The following is an 18,432-nucleotide window of genomic DNA, read 5'->3' on the forward strand; positions in this document are numbered from 1 at the left end:
ATTGTGATAATGAAAATATCTTATTATTAATCAATCAGTTATTTAAATATGTTGAGCAATGCATGCAGTCAAACTGAGTTGTGTTTGTGGCCACACCAACCTGTGCTTTGTAGTGTTCCGCAGCCTCCGATTTAGCCGAGAGCTGTTCCTGTAGGTCTCTCTTCAGCACCTCCATTTCATCAGCCTTTTCTTTCTCCTTCAATAGTTTGTCTTTCTCCGTTTTCAATAGTTCCAGCTCCTGCTGTAGCACTGATTCCAGTTTACGGGAGGCTAGGTTCTCTCTCTCTGTGGCTTGCATAGCTCGAGTGAGTCTCTCTTTTTCAAACACTGTGATTTCCAGTTGTTTCTCAAGAGCTTTCTGATCATTTTCCATCTGGAGTGTCCTGGCCATGAGTTCTTCCTTTTCATGAACAAGAGCATTCGTTTCCTTAAAGGCTACAACCTGCAGCTCCTGGGCAGCTTGGGACTCTGTTTTTACTGAGACAAGCTGTTTCTGGAGGAGGTCTATTTGCTGAGAAGACTCATGCTGAGTTTCAGCTAACAACTGCTCTCTAGCCTGAAGTTTTAGAGAAATGTTTTCCACCTCCACTTTTAGATCCTGGATCTCACATTGAAGGATATTTGTCTCTTTGGAGCTCTCCCCCTTTATCTCAGACAGTAGTGTCGAATTGGCTTCAGCTTCCTCTTTTGCCTTTTGAACCAAGTTAGCTTGTGCAGCGAGCTCTTCTCTGAGAGTGCTCAGATTTTGGTCTTTTACAGCTATTAGTGTGTTGACGGCAGAAAACTCTGCCTGGGTGATCTGAAGCTCCTCCTCAGCAGTGAGGAGGAGTCTCTCTTTCTCACTTTGAGATTCTTTTAGCTTGTGAATCTCTTCCTCGTGTGACTTAATCTGTTCATGCAGAATCTCCACTTCTTTCACTTTCTCATGTAGGCTTTGGAGGGCCTGCTTTTGTTGAGTATTTTCTTGTTGTTGTTGGGCCAGCAGATCTTCTTTAGATTGCACATCCTCCTCAACCTTTCGCAGTGAGGAGCCAAGAGTCTCTACCTGTGTCTTTAAACTTAAGATCTCTTGATTTAGCGAAGTTGACTGTTCTGAGCTGTTGGTCTTTAGCTGTATTATCTGATCCTCTTTGGTTCGTATCTCCTCTTTTATCTTCCTCACCTCTTTTTCTGAAGTCAGGAGAAGTTCCTTCTGATGGGTACAGTCTTCCTCTTGTTTGGCAATCACAGCCAGCTGAGTCTGAACCTGCTCTTCAGACTTTGAGAGAGACTCATCCATATTAGCTAATTGGTTCTTTAGGCATTGTATCTCTTGTTGTAGCATGTCTGAATGTTTAGAGCCCTCTTGTTTAACTGCAAAAAGCTGGCCCTCTTTAGCGTTGATCTGCTCCCTAAGCCCTCTCATTTCATCTTCAGTTGTTGTCATCATGCTTTCAAATTTTCCCTTCTCCTCAGAGAACTCCACTACTTTCAGAGTCAGCAGATTGTCCTTGGCCTTTAATTGCTCATTTGTATTTTTCAGAGATTCATTCAAACTTTGCACTTGGTCCCTGAGGGTTTGGATCTCATTCAGTAGATCCTGAGACTCCTTGCAACTCTCAATCCTCAGGGAGTCCATCTCAGCATTTTTAGTTTGAGTCTCTTTCCTCAGCTGATTAACCTCCTGCTCAAGAAGTGCACTCTGCTCTTTAAGTGCCTCGATCTGCAAAGTGCTCTCTTGCTCCTGTTTTGCCATCATATCGTCTTTAGCTTGAACCTGGTCCTTGGCAAGCTCCAGAGATTTGCTTACAGATTTCATTTGTTGATTCAGACTTTCAATCTCCTGCTGCAGAACTCCAGAGTGTGAGGATGAATCAGTTTTTAACATAATTAAATCCTCCTGCTTTGCAAGAATCTCTGCTTTTAGCTTCTTTACCTCATCTTGGGATGACATCATCTGAATCTTGAGTGCCTCCATATCCTGGGTGTTCTGTTGTTGCTGTTCAGCAAACAGATTTTCCTTGGATTGCAGTTTCTCCTCAGTTTCCGTCAGAGAAGAACCAAGACTCTCCGCCTGGGTCTTCAAATCTCGGATCTCTTGATGTAATAGCTCCTTCTGCTGAGAGCTGTCAGTCTTAAGATGAATCATCTCTTCCTCTTTAGCTTGGATCATCAGTTTCATCCTCCTCAACTCTTCCTCTGAAGTTGACAGGAGCTTCTTCTGATTAGCATTTTCTCCCTCTTGTTTGGAAATCACAGCCAGCTGAGCCTGAACCTGCTCCTCAGTTTTTGTGAGAGACTGACCCATTTCATCTAGTTGTTTTTCTAGGCATTGTATCTCTTTCTGCAGCATGTCTGAATGTTTAGAGCCCTCTTCTTTCATTGCAACAAGCTGGTCCTCTTTAGCGTTGATCTTCTCCCTAAGCCCTCTCATTTCATCTTCAGTGGTTGTCATCATGCTTTCAAATTTGCTCTTCTCCTGAGAAATCTCAACTTCCTTCTGAGTCAATACATTTTCTTTAGCCTCTAATTGCTCATTTGTATTTTTCAGAGATTCATTCAAGCTTTTCACTTGGTCCCTGAGAGTTTGGATCTCACTTTGAAGCCCTTCAGAGTTTGCAGAAGACTCAGTGTTTTGCAGCATGAACTGCTCCTCTTTAACACGTATCTCAGTCTCCAGCCTTTTCACCTCATCTTGAGATGCTGCCATTTGCATTCGGAGCTCTTCCATATCCTGGGTGCTTCGAAGTTGCTGTTCAGCAAACAGATTTTCCTTAGATTGCAGTTTCTCCTCGGTTTCCATCAGAGAAGAACCAAGACTCTCCGCCTGGGTCTTCAAATCTTGGATCTCTTGATGTAATAGCTCCTTCTGCTGAGAGCTGTCAGTCCTAAGATGAATCATCTCTTCCTCTTTAGCTTGGATCATCAGTTTCATCCTCCTCAACTCTTCCTCTGAAGTTGACAGGAGCTTCTTCTGATTAGCATTTTCTCCCTCTTGTTTGGAAATCACAGCCAGCTGAGCCTGAACCTGCTCCTCAGTTTTTGTGAGAGACTGACCCATTTCAGCTAGTTGTTTTTCTAGGCATTGTATCTCTTGCTGCAGCATGTCTGAATGTTTAGAGCCCTCTTCTTTCATTGCAACAAGCTGGTCCTCTTTAGCATTGATCTTCTCCCTAAGCCCTCTCATTTCATCTTCAGTGGTTGTCATCATGCTTTCAAATTTGCTCTTCTCCTGAGAAATCTCAACTTCCTTCTGAGTCAATACATTTTCTTTAGCCTCTAATTGCTCATTTGTATTTTTCAGAGATTCATTCAAGCTTTTCACTTGGTCCCTGAGAGTTTGGATCTCACTTTGAAGCCCTTCAGAGTTTGCAGAAGACTCAGTGTTTTGCAGCATGAACTGCTCCTCTTTAACACGCATCTCAGTCTCTAGCCTTTTCACCTCATCTTGAGATGCTGCCATTTGCATTCGGAGCTCTTCCATATCCTGGGTGCTTCGAAGTTGCTGTTCAGCAAACAAATTTTCCTTTGATTGCAAATTCTCCTCAGCTTTTCTCAAAGATAAACTAAGAGTCTCAACCTGTTTCTTTAAATCTTGGATGTCTTGATGTAATATTTCAGACTGCTCTGAACATTGTTTTTTCACAGTGTTGATCTGCTCCTCTTTAACTTGAACCTCATCTTTCATTTTCTCCACCCTCTCCTCTGAGGCAGAAAGCTGCTGCTGCAGGAGCTCCTTTTGGTGAGCGCTTTCCTGCTCCTGCTTGGTAAGCATAAGCTGTTGAGCTTGAACTTGTTCCTCAGCATGTTTAAGTGAATTGTTCAGACTTTCCAGTTGACTTTTCAGACCTATGATCTCTTGCTCCAAAAATTCAGACTGTCGAGAGCTGTCATTCTTCAGAACAACAAGCTGCTCATTTTTGACCTGAATCTCTTGGTTTAACCTCTGAACCTCCTCTTCACATGTGAAAATCTGTTGATGAAGTTCCTCTCTTTGTTGAATGATCTCTTGTTGGGTTTTAGCGAGTTGGTCCTGCTTCAGTTGAATTTCCTGCTCAGCCTGTATGAGAAGAGAGTTTAGTCCATCCATTTTAACTGTCAAAGTCTGGATTGTCTTCTGAAGGGTCTCTTGCTCATTTGTCTTGTCCAGAATTAATTTAGCTAGCATTTCCTCTTTGGCTTGTATTTCATTTTTGTTCTTTTTGGTTTCATCTATGAGAAAGTCAACTTTTTCACTGAGATTAATAATATGTTGCTCTTTATCAGCCAAGAGAGAACTTACAGCAGATAACTTATTCTCAAGATCTTTAACATTTTCTTCGGTCTGTTGCAAAAGGTCTTCCTTCTCTTTCTTTATTTCCTTAAGTTTTGCAACTTCTTCTTCACAAGCAGCAATTTGCTGCTGAAGCCTGGTCATCTGCTCGGTTTTCTGCTGCTCTGCTTGCTCAAGTTGAAACTTGAGGTGCTGGATCTCTTCCTGGAGGGCTGCTCTCTGCTCAATTATCTCCTTTTTTACCTTCTCTAAAATGTCATCCTTTGCTTGAATCATTTCTTCAGTTTGAGACTTCTGTTGCTTTAGGAGATCCTTTTGTTGAGTAATTTCTTGTTGATACTCTGCTAGTTGCTGTGCTTTGGCCTGGATCTCTTCCTCTGCCTTTTTCAGGAAGCCAAAGGTGCTCTCCAGCTCATTTTTCAAACTGTTTATTTCAGTCTCAAACTTTGCTGTCTGGTAGTTTTAAAAAAAGGAGAAGACAACAAGTAACCATTTGATATAAAACAGTTGTTCAAAACTAAGAAACACAAACTTTATATGTAATTATAGAATAATACCAGAATCAATGTTTAGGATAAATTGTCAGCTTTTACAATGCATTATGGACCTTACCTCAATCACAGGCCCCATGTTCTCTCCTACTTCTTCCCTGGTGGCTTTACTTATCTCATCCTCCAAACAGGAAATCTTTCCCTGAAGGATCTGAATCTGTTCTGTCAGCAGCTCCTGAGAAATGAGGAGGATCATTGAACATGAAAGGCCAATTCTGCTGAAGCCAAAATGAAATCACTTACAAACATGGAAAAGCACAATGATTCAAAACTCAACATTGTGAAAGCTTAAAGATAACTTGGTATTTGCTTTTCTTGTAACTTCCTTTTTTATTTAAGATTTTTTTCTTCTTGCCAATAAAAGTCAAACTGATTTGAACCTGAAAGATCAATCAAATGGTCTTCATTGGGGCATCTCTGTACATGGATGATTTGTCCCCAAGATAAGGAAGATAATTCATATTTGGTATCTAGTTTTCTACTGTATAATACATAATAATCAAAGGATTTCCTTTTAAAACAACATTTAGTTCTAGTTGGTGCAATTTTAATCACCTAGAGATTGACAAATCCCAGAAGCAGGTGTTAACTAGAGATGGGATTTATGGCTCTTTGAAGGGAACAGGATCTTGAGGAGCCGTTCCTGTCAACGAGCCGTTCAAAAGACTGGCTCTTTGGCTCATTGTTATATTTATTTATTTTTTAGAAGTCAACTCGGGTAACTCGTTTTTATCAAGGAAAAAAAATCACTGGTAGCAGTTATAAGATAATATTTGGATCAGAATAATTCAAACTTACACATCCCACTAATATATATACTCTATGGGTGGGAATTATTTTGAAATATTGATTATAATTTCATTTGGCATTGTAAACATTCAATAAGATGGTGCAATATCCCCATGCTTCGACATTGACATCACTATTTTGGATTTTCCCTCACCTATAAAAAATATGCAGGCAAAAAAATTTCCACACAAAAACATTATAACAATACAGAAAACATTATCAAAATAATAAATAAGAATAAATATATATGTATATAAAAAATATAAATACAACTCGAATAAAAATTAGGACATTATAAAAATGTTAATCAAAATTGTACTACCCTACCTGGTGTTTCTACACCTGAACTACTTTACAAAACAGGAGCTCAGCTCCTTGACTTGAATCCACATCAAAACAATGTAAACAATAACAAAGTGTAGAAGAGTGTAGAAGTGTGAACAAAAGACTCATGGGGCACGCAGGTGACACATGAAGGCAGCGTGGGCAATCTGCATATAAAAACGGCTCCCAAATGAACAGCTCACAACTGTTAACTGGTTCTCATCGTTCACTTAAAATAGCTGTTCAAAAGACTGACTCTTTCGCGAACGTCACATCTCTAGTGCTAACACAACTTCTGTTGTGAATACATTATCTACCTTTTGAGCGGTGGCTTGGTTGAGCTCAGACTCCAGGAGTCCTGATTTGCTTTTCCATTCCTCCTGAGCAGATTCTTGGGTTTCTGTCAACCGGCCAACTTCTGCCTCAAAGATGGTGAGCTGCGAGCACACTGCTCTCATCTGTGTGAAAAATAAAAGAAAGCCTTACAAGATTTTTTCCAACACAGGCATGTGACTCAATATGATGTGAATGGCTTGCTCTGTATATACTGACCACCAGTATAATTTTAGAGCTTAGTTTGGTAAACTTTCTGTAAGAATTCCACATGACTTGTATTAACTGTTAATCCCCTCAAAAGTCAAATATTGAATTACAAAGTGGGAAACCGTGGGTGAACTGTTATTACCTGGGAAGACAGCACACCATTTTCCTCAGTCAGCTCATCCACTTTACGCTCCATAAGTGAGGTGTTACTCTTGAAGTCTTTGTTTTCCTTTAACATCTCATTAAGACGTATCTGTAGCCTAGGAAAACAAATAAAAAGAAAGAAAAGTCGTTGTAAATCCTGTTTACATCAACTTCTTAAAATGTTGGTACGGTTGTTGCGTGAAACTTTTGACACTTGTTCTTTGACACATAAAATATAAGATGTATTATACTTTTGCTAAACTTACTATATGTAAAAGGCCACATTTCTAATTAATAGTTTGATTAAAAATGTAATGTGTTTTTTGTGAGGCAAAGAGTTACATGGTAATGTCTCACAGCATGTAGAATATTAATATAAATCCTAAACTCAAGATGAACAGATACAGTATATTTTGATAAAACATTGTTGTTTTTGTTGTGCATTATCAAATAGGCCTTAATTAGGGTAACAAATCATATCACATTTCTTTATTCCTGTTCTTGGTTACTTACATGTTGTTCTTGGTCTCAAGCTCATTGATTTGATCCCTGATAGATTGCTCCTGATCTCCCTGATCTTCTTTCAGTTTATCCAGTCGATACTGCAACTGGTTAATCTGGGACTCTGAAGGAAACAAAACATGGAGGAGTTTGTTTGATGAGAAAAGAGGAAATAAATTCTGTTTTGTAAACTAGTATGCTCTATGCAAATGCTCCACCTCTCTGTGCAATGAGTGCAAGCTTGCTGGCCAGCTCCCTCTCCAACCCATCTCTGTAGTCTCTCTCCTTGATCATCTGTCGTTGCACCTTCCTTAGCTGAAATTTGGGTGTGTTCATGATTTCTTGCAGAGGAGACTTGCTGCAGAGGGGGGGATCAGATCAGGAAAGATGTAGAACTACGATCAAAATCTGAACAATCAATAGCCTTAAAAATATACATGGTATGGAATGACGTTCATGTAACATGTCTTATAATTTTGATGATATAAAACCCTACAAGGAAAACCATATCAAAGAAAATAGCAGAGGAAAGCTCATAAACCACCATAGCTTTCCTCTTCTATAATTTGTTACCACCTTAGCAGATAATAGTCACTGTCTTGCTTTGTCTTAATGGTAAATCATTTAATTTTAGCAGTCACACTAACAGTTGCCTAGAAACTACTTTATTCACATTGCATAAATACAATCAGCTCTGATTTGTTTAGATGTCGATCTACATTAGTACCTGACTGAAGAAGAGGCCACAGTTTGCATGTCCAGAAAAGTGATTTTCTGTTTGCGAGAGAACATGGGAGACTCGTCGTCTGAGAGGGACAGCATAGATGACACACTGGAGGAAGAGGTGGTGGCCGATCGCTCAAATACCTCACGGGACACAGGCAAATCTGAAATTAGAAGAGTTACTTTTAGAGGAATTGAAACCTAAAAGTCTTCTGATTACAGAGTTAGAGTCACTCTGAAACCATTGATTGGTGCTATGGCATATCCTAAGGAAAAAGAAGATTGGCCAAATGTGAGACTTACGCTTCCTCGCCAAATAGGCATCAAGTCCATTGCTCAGATAAACACAGCCCTCGCTCTCCATCACATAGGATGCAGTTAGGTTTGCTAACTCGCGCTAAAAGAAAATAGTAAGCATATACATACGTTAGTACAGATTTAAATGGTAGTAAGGGCATAAAAGTAATGAGGGGTTAGAGAATCCAGAGAACCGCTCTATGCTTACCTCCACATCACAGTCCAATGTGTTTAGAGTACAGCGGTCATTCATTACGTCATGGTACACCAACAACAAAAGCACCTGGTATCAAAAGGATAAGTTAGGATAGATCATTGTGTGTGCGTGTGTGTGTTTTATACATATATATCATTTCCTTCTTTGCCACATACCTTTGCAATTTCTATCGTCAGGTTTTCTCCATCTCTTATGTTGTTCCAGGATACTGAAGTACCTTTGGTTGCACTAAATCTGCAATCCCCTTATGAACAAAACCGATTTAAAAAAGGTGAGTTTTTAAAGCACTGCAGTATTCAACATGTGCCTAAAACTTGAAAGCAAATTCATAGGAAAGTCAAGGAAGAAAGTAACATTCCATCTGCAATTATTTTGAACACTGAGACATTATTGTCTGGCATTTTGACAGGTGCAACAAGGCTCACAACAAGCCACACCCAACAGCTATGTAGGGTGGAGCAAAAGGTGCAACAGATTTGAAAGTCAGAAATCAGTAGTATGCCTCAGAACAATTCAGAGCTACCACACTGAAAAAGAAAACACATTATGCTGCACAGTGGTAAGAATGGAGAAAGAAAAGCCTTTCTTAGCAAAGAGACTGTGGGTAGGATGGCAGAAAGGTCTACAAGGTTGGGAATTTCAAATCTTATGAAATAAGAATTTGTGACAATCTTACATTAACACCAGAGCCAAACATTAAAACACAACACATTTCCAAAAGATACTTCTAAAAGGCCAAGAAACTCACTTTCTATAAAATCTGCAATGAGTTGTAAGCGATCCTCAACAGAACTGCTGAAAGTGAAGCTGGATTCCTTCTTCCTGAGATAACACGAGGATGAAACAAGAAATGAATAGAGGTTTACACAAAGGTGGGTACTGACAGGTGTGTTCAAAGGGTTCTGAACAGTCATTGACCTTCCTTTGTTTACAAAGGCCACAGTATAGCTCCTACTTACAGCATAAGGACAACTTTCAATAAGATTGTTCCATCTTGTAAGTCCTCGACCGTTAAGTCTCGTTCCGACTGGTTTATGCTTTTAACCTGTAAATACATAAAGAGACATTTGCAATACAGTCAAAGAGAAGAGCTTCGGATATAATTGAAGCCTTACCGAAATCACCATATTTGCATGATATTTCGAACTGAATCAGCTTACCCAGGCGAGAAGAGCCTTAACACCCAGGTTAATCATCATTTTGGCTGACCCTTTATCTCAAAGGGATTTCAACCTGGAAACGAAAAAATCAATGTCTGAAAACTCGCTAACATTATGAGCCTAGCGTGATCAAGCTAACGAATGAGCACACCCTACTTACTATCCTGCACTCGTCAACATATTTCAACTACGACTAGCTGGGGCATTTAATTAATCACAGTTTAAACGCCAAGCCTACATTTTCAAGTATTTATCGACAGGATTTTTACTTTGGAGTTGAACATTTGACATGAATACAGTTTTAACCTATATTAGTAAGCTAACAGTAACTGTATTGTTAACGCTAACTGTACGTTAACTCGGCGTGTGCTCTTTTAATCGTAAAACAGCCTTTAAAAACATGGATCCAGAGCAATGACTTACCGTTAATGCAACAAAACTTCCTATCGTAAAGAGTAGTTCCGTCTGCCTACGAAGAGTGTTTGCTACCAAATAAACAGTCCCACGCCACACCGGACAAAATTCAAAAAGAGTTGCTGAAGATTGAACCAGCCAATCAATGTGCACGTACCGGTGCGTCTTAAAATAAACGAAGGTGATTGGTCTAAAAGCCGGAAGTGAACTATCGCTACATTGGGTGCGCTCGGTTTTGATCAGGCGGAGAAGTGGTCCCAATAAAAACCTCAAAATGTATCCCTGTTTCCACAATGATTGTGTACAGTTTACTCACTGATTAACACTTCTTTTTCTAACGCGTTTGTCCAGTTGCAACCTCGGGTTGATTTGTCATACACTTTTTGCTGAGATACATCGTTCTAATTACATTTTTTGCTTGCTACTAACTCCGTCCCTCAGGATGAATTCCGGCATACGCTGGTATTTAGACAAAAGCATTCCAACAGGCAGAAATGTTTAAATACACTTTTTATGTTTACAGATGTAATGCTGATTAAATAGCTGTCAAATGTTCGTTTTTTACTGGACGCTTGCGCTAAATGTATTATATTCTTGATCCATATCTTGTTGCAGTTAGAGTTTAACTAAAAGTCCCATAATGCACCAGTTGGTTGCCCTGGAAACGACTTGTTGTGGAAAGGTAAGTGCTTTTTTTATCAAGGTAATCTCAAGCACAAACATTTTGTGTTTTTAACATGTATATTTGATGATAATTGTTTGATTCTTGCGCTAATCGAAATGTGTATTGAGGTTTATACCTGAAAATTGGGCCGAAATGGATGTTTAGAATAGAAATGCATTTAACTATGATATATTTGTATTTGGAGACATAAGCCTATTTTATGTGTAAATTATGTTTAATCCATAAACTTTGTGTGACACTTTTCTTCTTTTTTGGGGGGGTCAGACAAATTATAACAATTGCCTATTACAGGTGTTGATATGTATGGACCTCCGGTGGATTTATCTTTTAAAAACATTACCAATTTGGCAGGTAATAAACTCTCTCTCTCTCTCTCTCTCTCTCTCTCTCTCTGTCTCTGTCTCTCTCTCTCTCTCTCTCTCTCTCTCTCTCTCTCTCTCTCTCTCTCTCTATCTGTCTCTCTCTCTCTCTGTCAGGTTCCTTCTCAGGCTTTTTACTGTCTTCTAACAGAACTTTATACTACTGTTTATTTATCACTTTGCAACTGTACATCATAATGTACTGTTTCTGTTTCAGATACATGGACAGAGGAACCAAGCAGAGGTCTGCGGCCTACAAAGAAAAGTACAGAGATGAAGTATGAAAGTCGCTCCTTGCGTTTCAGTAACAACATCATTACTGACCTTCATGGCCTCCAGATGACTGTCAGTCACTTCTTGGTTGAGCCGTCATGGCTCGCCTGGCTGGACCTTTCCTTCAATAAGATCTCACACATAGATCAAGTAAGCATCATCTCTCCATAGCTTGCACAGTGTCTTTTATTCACAGACACAGCTGCAATGTATGTGTGCTTGTGTTCCAGGTTTTGTGTGAGCTGCAAGAGCTGCGTGTGTTGTATCTGCACGGCAACAGCATTTTAGTTCTGTCAGAGGTGGACCCGCTTGGGGTGCTCCCACATCTACACACTATCACACTGCATGGAAATGTCATAGAAACCAACAAGAGGTACAGGTAGGGAGCAGCTCATACTGTCACCCATTCCCCATGTGTAGAGTGAGGTTCAGCCTCATGCTGCAAGAGTGATTTGACATTGAGAGTGTGTCTATGGTAGGTATGAATGCTTGGCAAGCTTAAGGTAGATAACACTGCAACAGGTGCTTAAATGTAGCACAAGTTCATATTACATATCCTAGTCTGCGTGGCAACACTGGTTACAAACACAGAGACACACACACACACACACACACACACACACACACACACACACACACACACACACACACACACTCACAAACACTATAGGACGAAACGCTTGTCAAATGTATGCTCCAATAAATGGACTTCTTATAAACCAATGCAGTTCTTTATTTGAAGAAGTATCTCAGTTATTAGTTTCCATGTAGCTGTAAAGTAGAGGCTATGGACCGTTACAATATATTTTTATGATTCTACATGTGCACAAACAATATTTGTTTGCCGTATTTTTTCCTCGCACATAAATATTTTTTCGCACATGTAGGAACCATGTGATCGCTGCTCTGCCGGGATTAAAGACTATGGACTTCAGTGCTGTGACACGTCAGGAGCGAGAGCTTGCAAAAATCTGGCGTCACAGCAACGACCAAAGCAGAGGCAGAAAGGAGACCCTCCAGTGACAGCTGGCTGATCTCCACCGGGGTGTGTGAGAGCCACAGTTACCCTAATGCCCTCTGCACCACATCCATTCCAGCAACTCTGAAAGTTTTTGCATTTGTCCATGTGCCTGTGGTGAAACCATCAGTTATTAATGTGTGCTTTTACTTCAGTTGATCTGACATGGAACTATTTGTTATTGGATCGTCCTTAAATCCCCCCCAAAAAAAATTGTACTTATGTCTGGGTTGCTGTAACAACTGAATTTCCCCCCGGGGGATCAATAAAGTAATATCTTATCTTAAATAAGTCATAAGTGAGCCGTTCAAATTAATTTCGATTTCAAATGAAGAATTAGTCACTGAACTTCTCTGATGGGTTGGCTCTGGACTGCTGTAAATAAAGTTTTTGTTGCAAACATGCAGATGTGAAATCTTTGGAATGTGATGGAGGACTTTATATCAAAGCGATATGACAACTACTACTAATTGTAATTACTATGTACAAATATTTTCAGATGATAATGTGGATGATTTGGTAAGACACATGACTGCTTATGTTGAAAATCTTTAATGAAGTAATTAAACCAAATAACAAACAAAAAATAAACGCAAATTCTTAAAACTTTTTGGTACTAGCCTAAGATATTACAAACATACTTCAGGTAGTATAACACATCAGAGAAACAAACGAAACAGAAAAAAATGCCAAGAACCCATTGCAAAAAGCTCAAATCAGTTGCGCGGTTGAAATAATCACAGCCTTGCAGATCATCCCTTCTTAGACTCAAGAGCCACTCACTGTGCTCTCTGCCCACGCATACAGTCACATGCTCTCCTCCAAAGAGCAAATATACATTTAAAAAACACAAATAAATAATCACAGAAAGGTCTTGGATCATTTTATCTGCGGTGGTACATAGATTGTTAATGCTCCCCCACTCTGCTACAGCGGTTAGTTTATGATTAATATGGACAACTTGATCATATAACAAAATGCAATCTGAAGAGCTAACAAAGGAAAGCCTTAAAAGTGTTCTTGTGTTTCATAAAAACTTGTCATCACCACAAGATCTTAGCCAATCCTGAACAATGAACTCTCAACAAAGAGGAACTTCATACAATCCATCATCTGTTTTATATGCAATCAGAAAAATCTGTACAAAGGCATGAATATGCAATAATCCTCCCGCACCCTCCCCCTTCATCTCTATATGCTGCTATTCAATGTGACGCTCTTTGATTTGATTGAAAGAGTCTGCTAACTCATTTTGTTAGTGCTAGAAAACTGCAGAAGACACATTACTGTCTGTAAACAGGAGAAACCTATGTCCCAAGAAAGCTCCATTCCCTGCCCCTAAGTGACATCTGCAGGATCCAGCATCCTCCTCCAGTTTATGTTTGTATCCTCGCCCACCAGAAGACACCAGCCATGGACAAGCCTTTCATATGTTGGCCTCAACTGGATTAACAGGTTATAAACTAGCCACATATTAACCAGCAGTACCTGTTTCACAGACACTTTTGAAACATTGTTGCACTGCAATGTCAATGAAATCAAGTGAGGATGGTTTACTCGTTCATGTTAAGGTTGTAATGAGCCATGGTTCTTGGTGCAGGATGAATAAAATGACAACAGCCTAACTTATGATGAGATCTTCCCCTTTAAGATGACATTCTTAGCCTCGTTTAGCTCTATGTTTTACTGTTTTTGCAATGGAAGAGGAAAAACAATAGAATAAGCAGTGCCAATCCAGGATGACAAAACAGAATCAAAGACATGAAGGGCAGTTTTTAAGTCATGTTGCAAGTTTGTTTTTATCCAGGGATGAGGCTGAAGTATTTAGCATGTGCACTAGGGCCTATGGTACTGTGATAACTTGCATTCTTCCATGCCTGAGAGATTCCTCATTTCTCTTGTTCCAAATGGATATTGAATCAAGTATAAACACCCAGAGCCATTAAAATCCCACAAGCTTATGAGAGCAGTCTGAGGTGTCAAACTAGCCATGCTTGCCTGAGTATACAGCCTGGGGAAAGAATAAAGACACTGAGAATGGCCATCAAACCGTTTTAAAATAAGATCACCAAGAAGGATGACTGAGGACTTTTTCCACAGCTGGTTCTGACAAAGTCTGTGATGCACACTGCATACAGAAGAGGCCTTGTTGTAGATATGAGATCAAACCCCTATGGTTGCTTATGATGACAATTAACTGATGACCCATAATTAAATACACAAAAGGGCAGCCATAGGGTGTGATCCTACATCATCTTCGTCTTTGTAGCAGTTCGAGGCAAAGCTAAGAAGCACAAGGACCAAGATGCTTTAATATGGGTGGGCTGGAAGGTGAGGATGCAGAGTGACACAGAGAGCAGGGTGGGAGGAACAGTAGGCAGGCCAGAACTGAAAAATCAAGGAATGGCAAACTGAACCACCAGTTCTTCTTTAGCATCCACTTTGATTTGAGAGATTGCACTGTAAGCGTATGCAGCTATCTTGGACACCTGCAAAAGAAGAGGAACAAAATCAACAGAGAGCATTAGACATCTCTCTGATCTATTTTAAGCCACACATTTACTTGAACCCACACTGAAATGGCACTAAGCTACATTTGTGGCATACCCCTTTGAAAAGAGTGGCTCTCTGATGGTAAATGTAGCCAACAAGGATTTAGCACAATGCACAGTACAGAACATGCAGCCAACATACACCGTCCTCCATGTGTGCTGGTGTGTGATTACCTGCTGAACGTCTGAGTATGGCACCAGGTCACTTGCAAGCACTTGGTGGGGCTGGCTGGTTAGGGAGGGTAGAGCGAGGGCTTTTTTCTGGGGCAGACTGTTACTCAACACAGCCAGCTTTGTACTGAAACAAAAAGAAAACACAAGCTGACTTATGCTGGGGCTAATCTGTAGATCAAGTTAAACACATTTGGTCTACCACACATGATTATATATGATTGTACAATACTCTTGTGTCCTGAGAACCGACAGTTTTATCTACCCTTCATTTTAGCCCATACATACCAGGGTGAGCCAGACACTTGGTATTGACACTAATCACAGGTGTCCACAGTAACCAGTGCACACACCTGACCAGCTTGATAGAGGTAGTGCAAAAGTTTAACTTTAAAGTTAAATCAAGCGGCAACCTCCGGTCTCAAACTATGAAGCCGATGCGGAAGTGTTATAAACTGCAATTCCTCGAGAAACCGCTTGAGGCTGGCTGCAGAAACACCGGAAACCACATACACACCCATTCAAAAAAGACGATCTTTGCAGCATTAATAAACATGTTTACAGCCTGGTTCTAAAACGGCTTGGCTCTACGTAGCTAATTTCTCTATCGCAAACACTGTACGGGAGGTGCATTTTTTTCTAACGCAACGGTTCAGAAGATATTAAGATTATGAGTTTTTGCCCAAATAAGGACATGACTGATTTGACTCCCAGTTGGGAACCCATAGCCGTTGGCTAGGAGGCTCAAGCTCCGCCTCTTTACGTCACACTATGGCTGTTTTCGAAACGGCCTGCTACATACTACCTACTAATGTAGCAGGCAGTAGGTACTGCCTACTACATTAGTAGGTAGTATGTAGTATGTAGTATGATGTACTGTTCGATCTGTGTGTCAGTATGCTGAGCCAGACGTCACTGAATTTCCGGTTTCAGAATGCGGAAGTAAACAAAGGCCAAGCTGATAGTGAAACTGCTTCTTTAGCATCACTTATGATTTTAAAGGTTAAGGTTTATATGGAATTTAATAATTTTCACAGCACCTAAAAACTGAGTGCCACCCATCAAAAAAAGAAGAGGAAAGAAAAAGCGTAAAGAGCGCTGTGCATTGTGGGAAACAGTATGCGAGGCAAGACTGGTCCAAATCATACTGTGAAATCTTCCCGAATCAGTAGACATTCAGGGAGTTTTGGCACACTGCAGATTTTGCTCTTTTTCACATACTACTTACTACATACTGAATTTTGGCCAAATCAGCACGTACTGCTATTATAGTCGGCGGTTTCGAAAACAGCTTATGCCTGGATGAGTTCCGCATTTCCAATATGGCTGCCACCGTCGATTGGCTTCAAAACAACAATCAGGAATAGATGGGTGACGTCACGGATACTTCGTCCATTATTTATATAGTCTATGAGTTATATATAAGTTGTTCTAAAATCGTTTTCTCTATATCTCTAAAAAGTTGTGAGTTTGGATTGACATCTTCATAAACTAAGAATAAAATCTCTAAATTGCTGTAGTAACTAATACACCCATGCTATCTTTAGAGCTGAAAAGCAATCCACATGCATGATTATGCTGCTTCACAATCTTCAGATCAGTGCAAAACATGCATATCTTACACCCACACTCTAAAAACTCAACACACTCCCACAGAAGAGCAACGGCCCTACACAACAAATATCTCCCAACTTCACACCCTCGTACCTGTATTGCCGAGCTTTGTCCATGTATTCATGCTGCTCCATCATGACAGAGTCAGCTGCTGAGACATCAATAATGTTCCTAACAGATAGGAAATAGCAGAGCATGAATAACTGCTTTATTCTCATAAAAGGAAAACATGCAGAGTCTCGGGTGTAGATGCATGAAGGGGTGTCTTACTGTGCTGTCTTGGTGAGGATGGATGTAAGAAGGGCCTGTTCGTCTGTTCGCGCTGATGGGACACTGGTAGTGATCCAGTCCGTCCCATTTGGGGGTTTGCTAACTGGAGGGGGGATCAGCGGCTTACGTTCATCATGGTCCTGAAACAGGTTAGTCAGAACAGTTTTCAGTCTATGAAAGTTTAACAAGTAACAATAGAAATAACTGCAAATGAATGTAACAGTGATGCACAACTCAATAAAACAGATGTGTGTACATTCCTTTCAAACCCTGCTTAACACGACCACAAACCCACACCATATTATTAACCACATTCAGCTAACAGCTAAAACCAACATTCATCTCTAATCCAACACAGGACGACTTGTTTCCAGTCAAATTGAACTTCTAAGTGAATCACTAAAAGTTATCAATTTCACACTGCTTTGAACCATGTAATCTAATTTGGTTTATTTGATGGTAATCTAACAAATAAGAAAACGATTGCGTTCAGACACGTTTTGTTATAATTTAAGTATAACAGAAGTGTATGAGTTTTTTTTTTCTTCCTGAAATCCTCAGACTTCTATAAGGATGAGACTCTGAGTTCAAATGAGGGAAGCTATTCAGCATAAAAGAAGAACTGCCTTGTTTCCAGAATCTAAAAATAGCTCTGGATCTTGAGGGTCATGTGACAGAAACACACAAGACAGTGGTATCCAGAATATCAAACATTTCTTGTTGATGGGTCGGTTTGAGTCATAGTTTAGTATTTCATGATTTTCTTCAAGGAACTTTTAAACAATTTTGCTTCAAGACAAACTTCAATTGAGCTAACGATTATAATTTCGATAGTGGTAAAAACGACGAGAGCTCAACGAAAAGCCACACAGCCAGGGTACATTTATTTGCTCATGGGTCTGAACACATTTTGGCTTGACTTTGATCGATTTTTAACATTTATGAGCTAACTTCAAACTCTGATTCGAGTCAGGCCTTTCCCGAAGGCTAAGACTAGCAAGCTAAAGCTACTTCTTTGAGGTGACATATCACATAAACATCTCCTAAACCACCTCTTTATGACTTTGTAGCGCCTTACTTAAACGCATGTTGTGTATGAAACATTCTATATTGATAAAATAACAAAGCGTAGTTTGTTACTCAATAGCAGGCACACATTCAACGGGACAGTCTTAGCTAGCTAGCAGCTAACTACCTGTTCGGGAGTCTCGTTCTCGCTGCTGTAACAGCAACCCATGACGGCGTCCGGGGGGCCAAACTATACAACCCCAGCTCTCCTGTTCACCGTCAGAAAGAAGCCACGGTTATCTTCTCCGAAAAACATAAAACTTCTCTTCTGTTTTGTTATTTTAGCTTCATCTAAAAGTAGGAAGCTACTGTCAACAGCAGCTCCACGGACGAGCTATCACATGACAGCAGCCCTGGTGCAACAACAAAACCACCACTTCCGGTTTTCAGTGGCCTTTGTCACGTGACAGGGGAGTTTTCAAAACCAAGCACTGTGAATGTATTTTATGATTTTAAACAGTCTATTGTAAAAACATGAAAACGTAATAAATAACAATGTGACAAAAA

The 18,432-nt window shown here is 40.0% G+C and overlaps 3 protein-coding genes across 6 annotated transcripts in view; 1 reads left to right on the forward strand and 2 right to left on the reverse strand.

Annotated features, from left to right (window-relative positions):
• Window positions 1-10,057, reverse strand: part of LOC117825656 (nuclear mitotic apparatus protein 1-like) — a 28,450-nt gene extending 18,393 nt beyond the window's left edge. The window contains exons 1-14 of the mRNA XM_034701570.1: window positions 9,925-10,057; window positions 9,502-9,574; window positions 9,301-9,386; window positions 9,090-9,163; window positions 8,497-8,585; window positions 8,333-8,407; window positions 8,131-8,224; window positions 7,832-7,991; window positions 7,323-7,462; window positions 7,117-7,228; window positions 6,602-6,719; window positions 6,234-6,374; window positions 4,865-4,978; window positions 101-4,705 (exon numbers count right to left, since the gene is read on the reverse strand). Coding sequence (XP_034557461.1) covers window positions 101-4,705; window positions 4,865-4,978; window positions 6,234-6,374; window positions 6,602-6,719; window positions 7,117-7,228; window positions 7,323-7,462; window positions 7,832-7,991; window positions 8,131-8,224; window positions 8,333-8,407; window positions 8,497-8,585; window positions 9,090-9,163; window positions 9,301-9,386; window positions 9,502-9,540 — 5,847 coding nt within the window. The 5' untranslated portion in view covers window positions 9,541-9,574; window positions 9,925-10,057. The remainder of the gene's footprint in view (window positions 1-100; window positions 4,706-4,864; window positions 4,979-6,233; window positions 6,375-6,601; window positions 6,720-7,116; window positions 7,229-7,322; window positions 7,463-7,831; window positions 7,992-8,130; window positions 8,225-8,332; window positions 8,408-8,496; window positions 8,586-9,089; window positions 9,164-9,300; window positions 9,387-9,501; window positions 9,575-9,924) is intronic.
• Window positions 10,058-10,433: 376 nt separating this feature from the next.
• Window positions 10,434-12,653, forward strand: lrrc51 (leucine rich repeat containing 51). 4 transcript variants are annotated; one of them, XM_034700680.1, is made up of 5 exons: window positions 10,434-10,597; window positions 10,892-10,951; window positions 11,177-11,382; window positions 11,463-11,611; window positions 12,120-12,653. In XM_034700680.1, exons 2-5 carry the CDS (start codon window positions 10,900-10,902, stop codon window positions 12,253-12,255), a joined length of 543 nt encoding a protein of 180 aa, XP_034556571.1. In that variant the 5' UTR covers window positions 10,434-10,597; window positions 10,892-10,899; the 3' UTR covers window positions 12,256-12,653. The 4 variants fall into 4 exon arrangements, with proteins under 4 accessions (XP_034556571.1, XP_034556569.1, XP_034556570.1 ...); XM_034700678.1 differs by having other exon boundaries at window positions 10,435-10,597; window positions 10,855-10,951; XM_034700679.1 differs by having other exon boundaries at window positions 10,435-10,597; window positions 10,865-10,951.
• A 133-nt stretch (window positions 12,654-12,786) lies between these two features.
• Window positions 12,787-18,308, reverse strand: lamtor1 (late endosomal/lysosomal adaptor, MAPK and MTOR activator 1). The gene is made up of 5 exons (XM_034700682.1): window positions 18,053-18,308; window positions 16,858-16,997; window positions 16,681-16,758; window positions 14,977-15,100; window positions 12,787-14,739 (listed from the first exon to the last, which is right to left on the reverse strand). The coding sequence occupies exons 1-5, from the start codon at window positions 18,092-18,094 to the stop codon at window positions 14,647-14,649; spliced, it is 477 nt and encodes a 158-aa protein (XP_034556573.1). The 5' UTR covers window positions 18,095-18,308; the 3' UTR covers window positions 12,787-14,646.
• Window positions 18,309-18,432: the final 124 nt, after the last annotated feature.

The sequence above is a fragment of the Notolabrus celidotus genome, chromosome 14 (genome assembly GCF_009762535.1).
Source record: "Notolabrus celidotus isolate fNotCel1 chromosome 14, fNotCel1.pri, whole genome shotgun sequence".
Taxonomy (NCBI): Eukaryota; Metazoa; Chordata; class Actinopteri; order Labriformes; family Labridae; genus Notolabrus; species Notolabrus celidotus.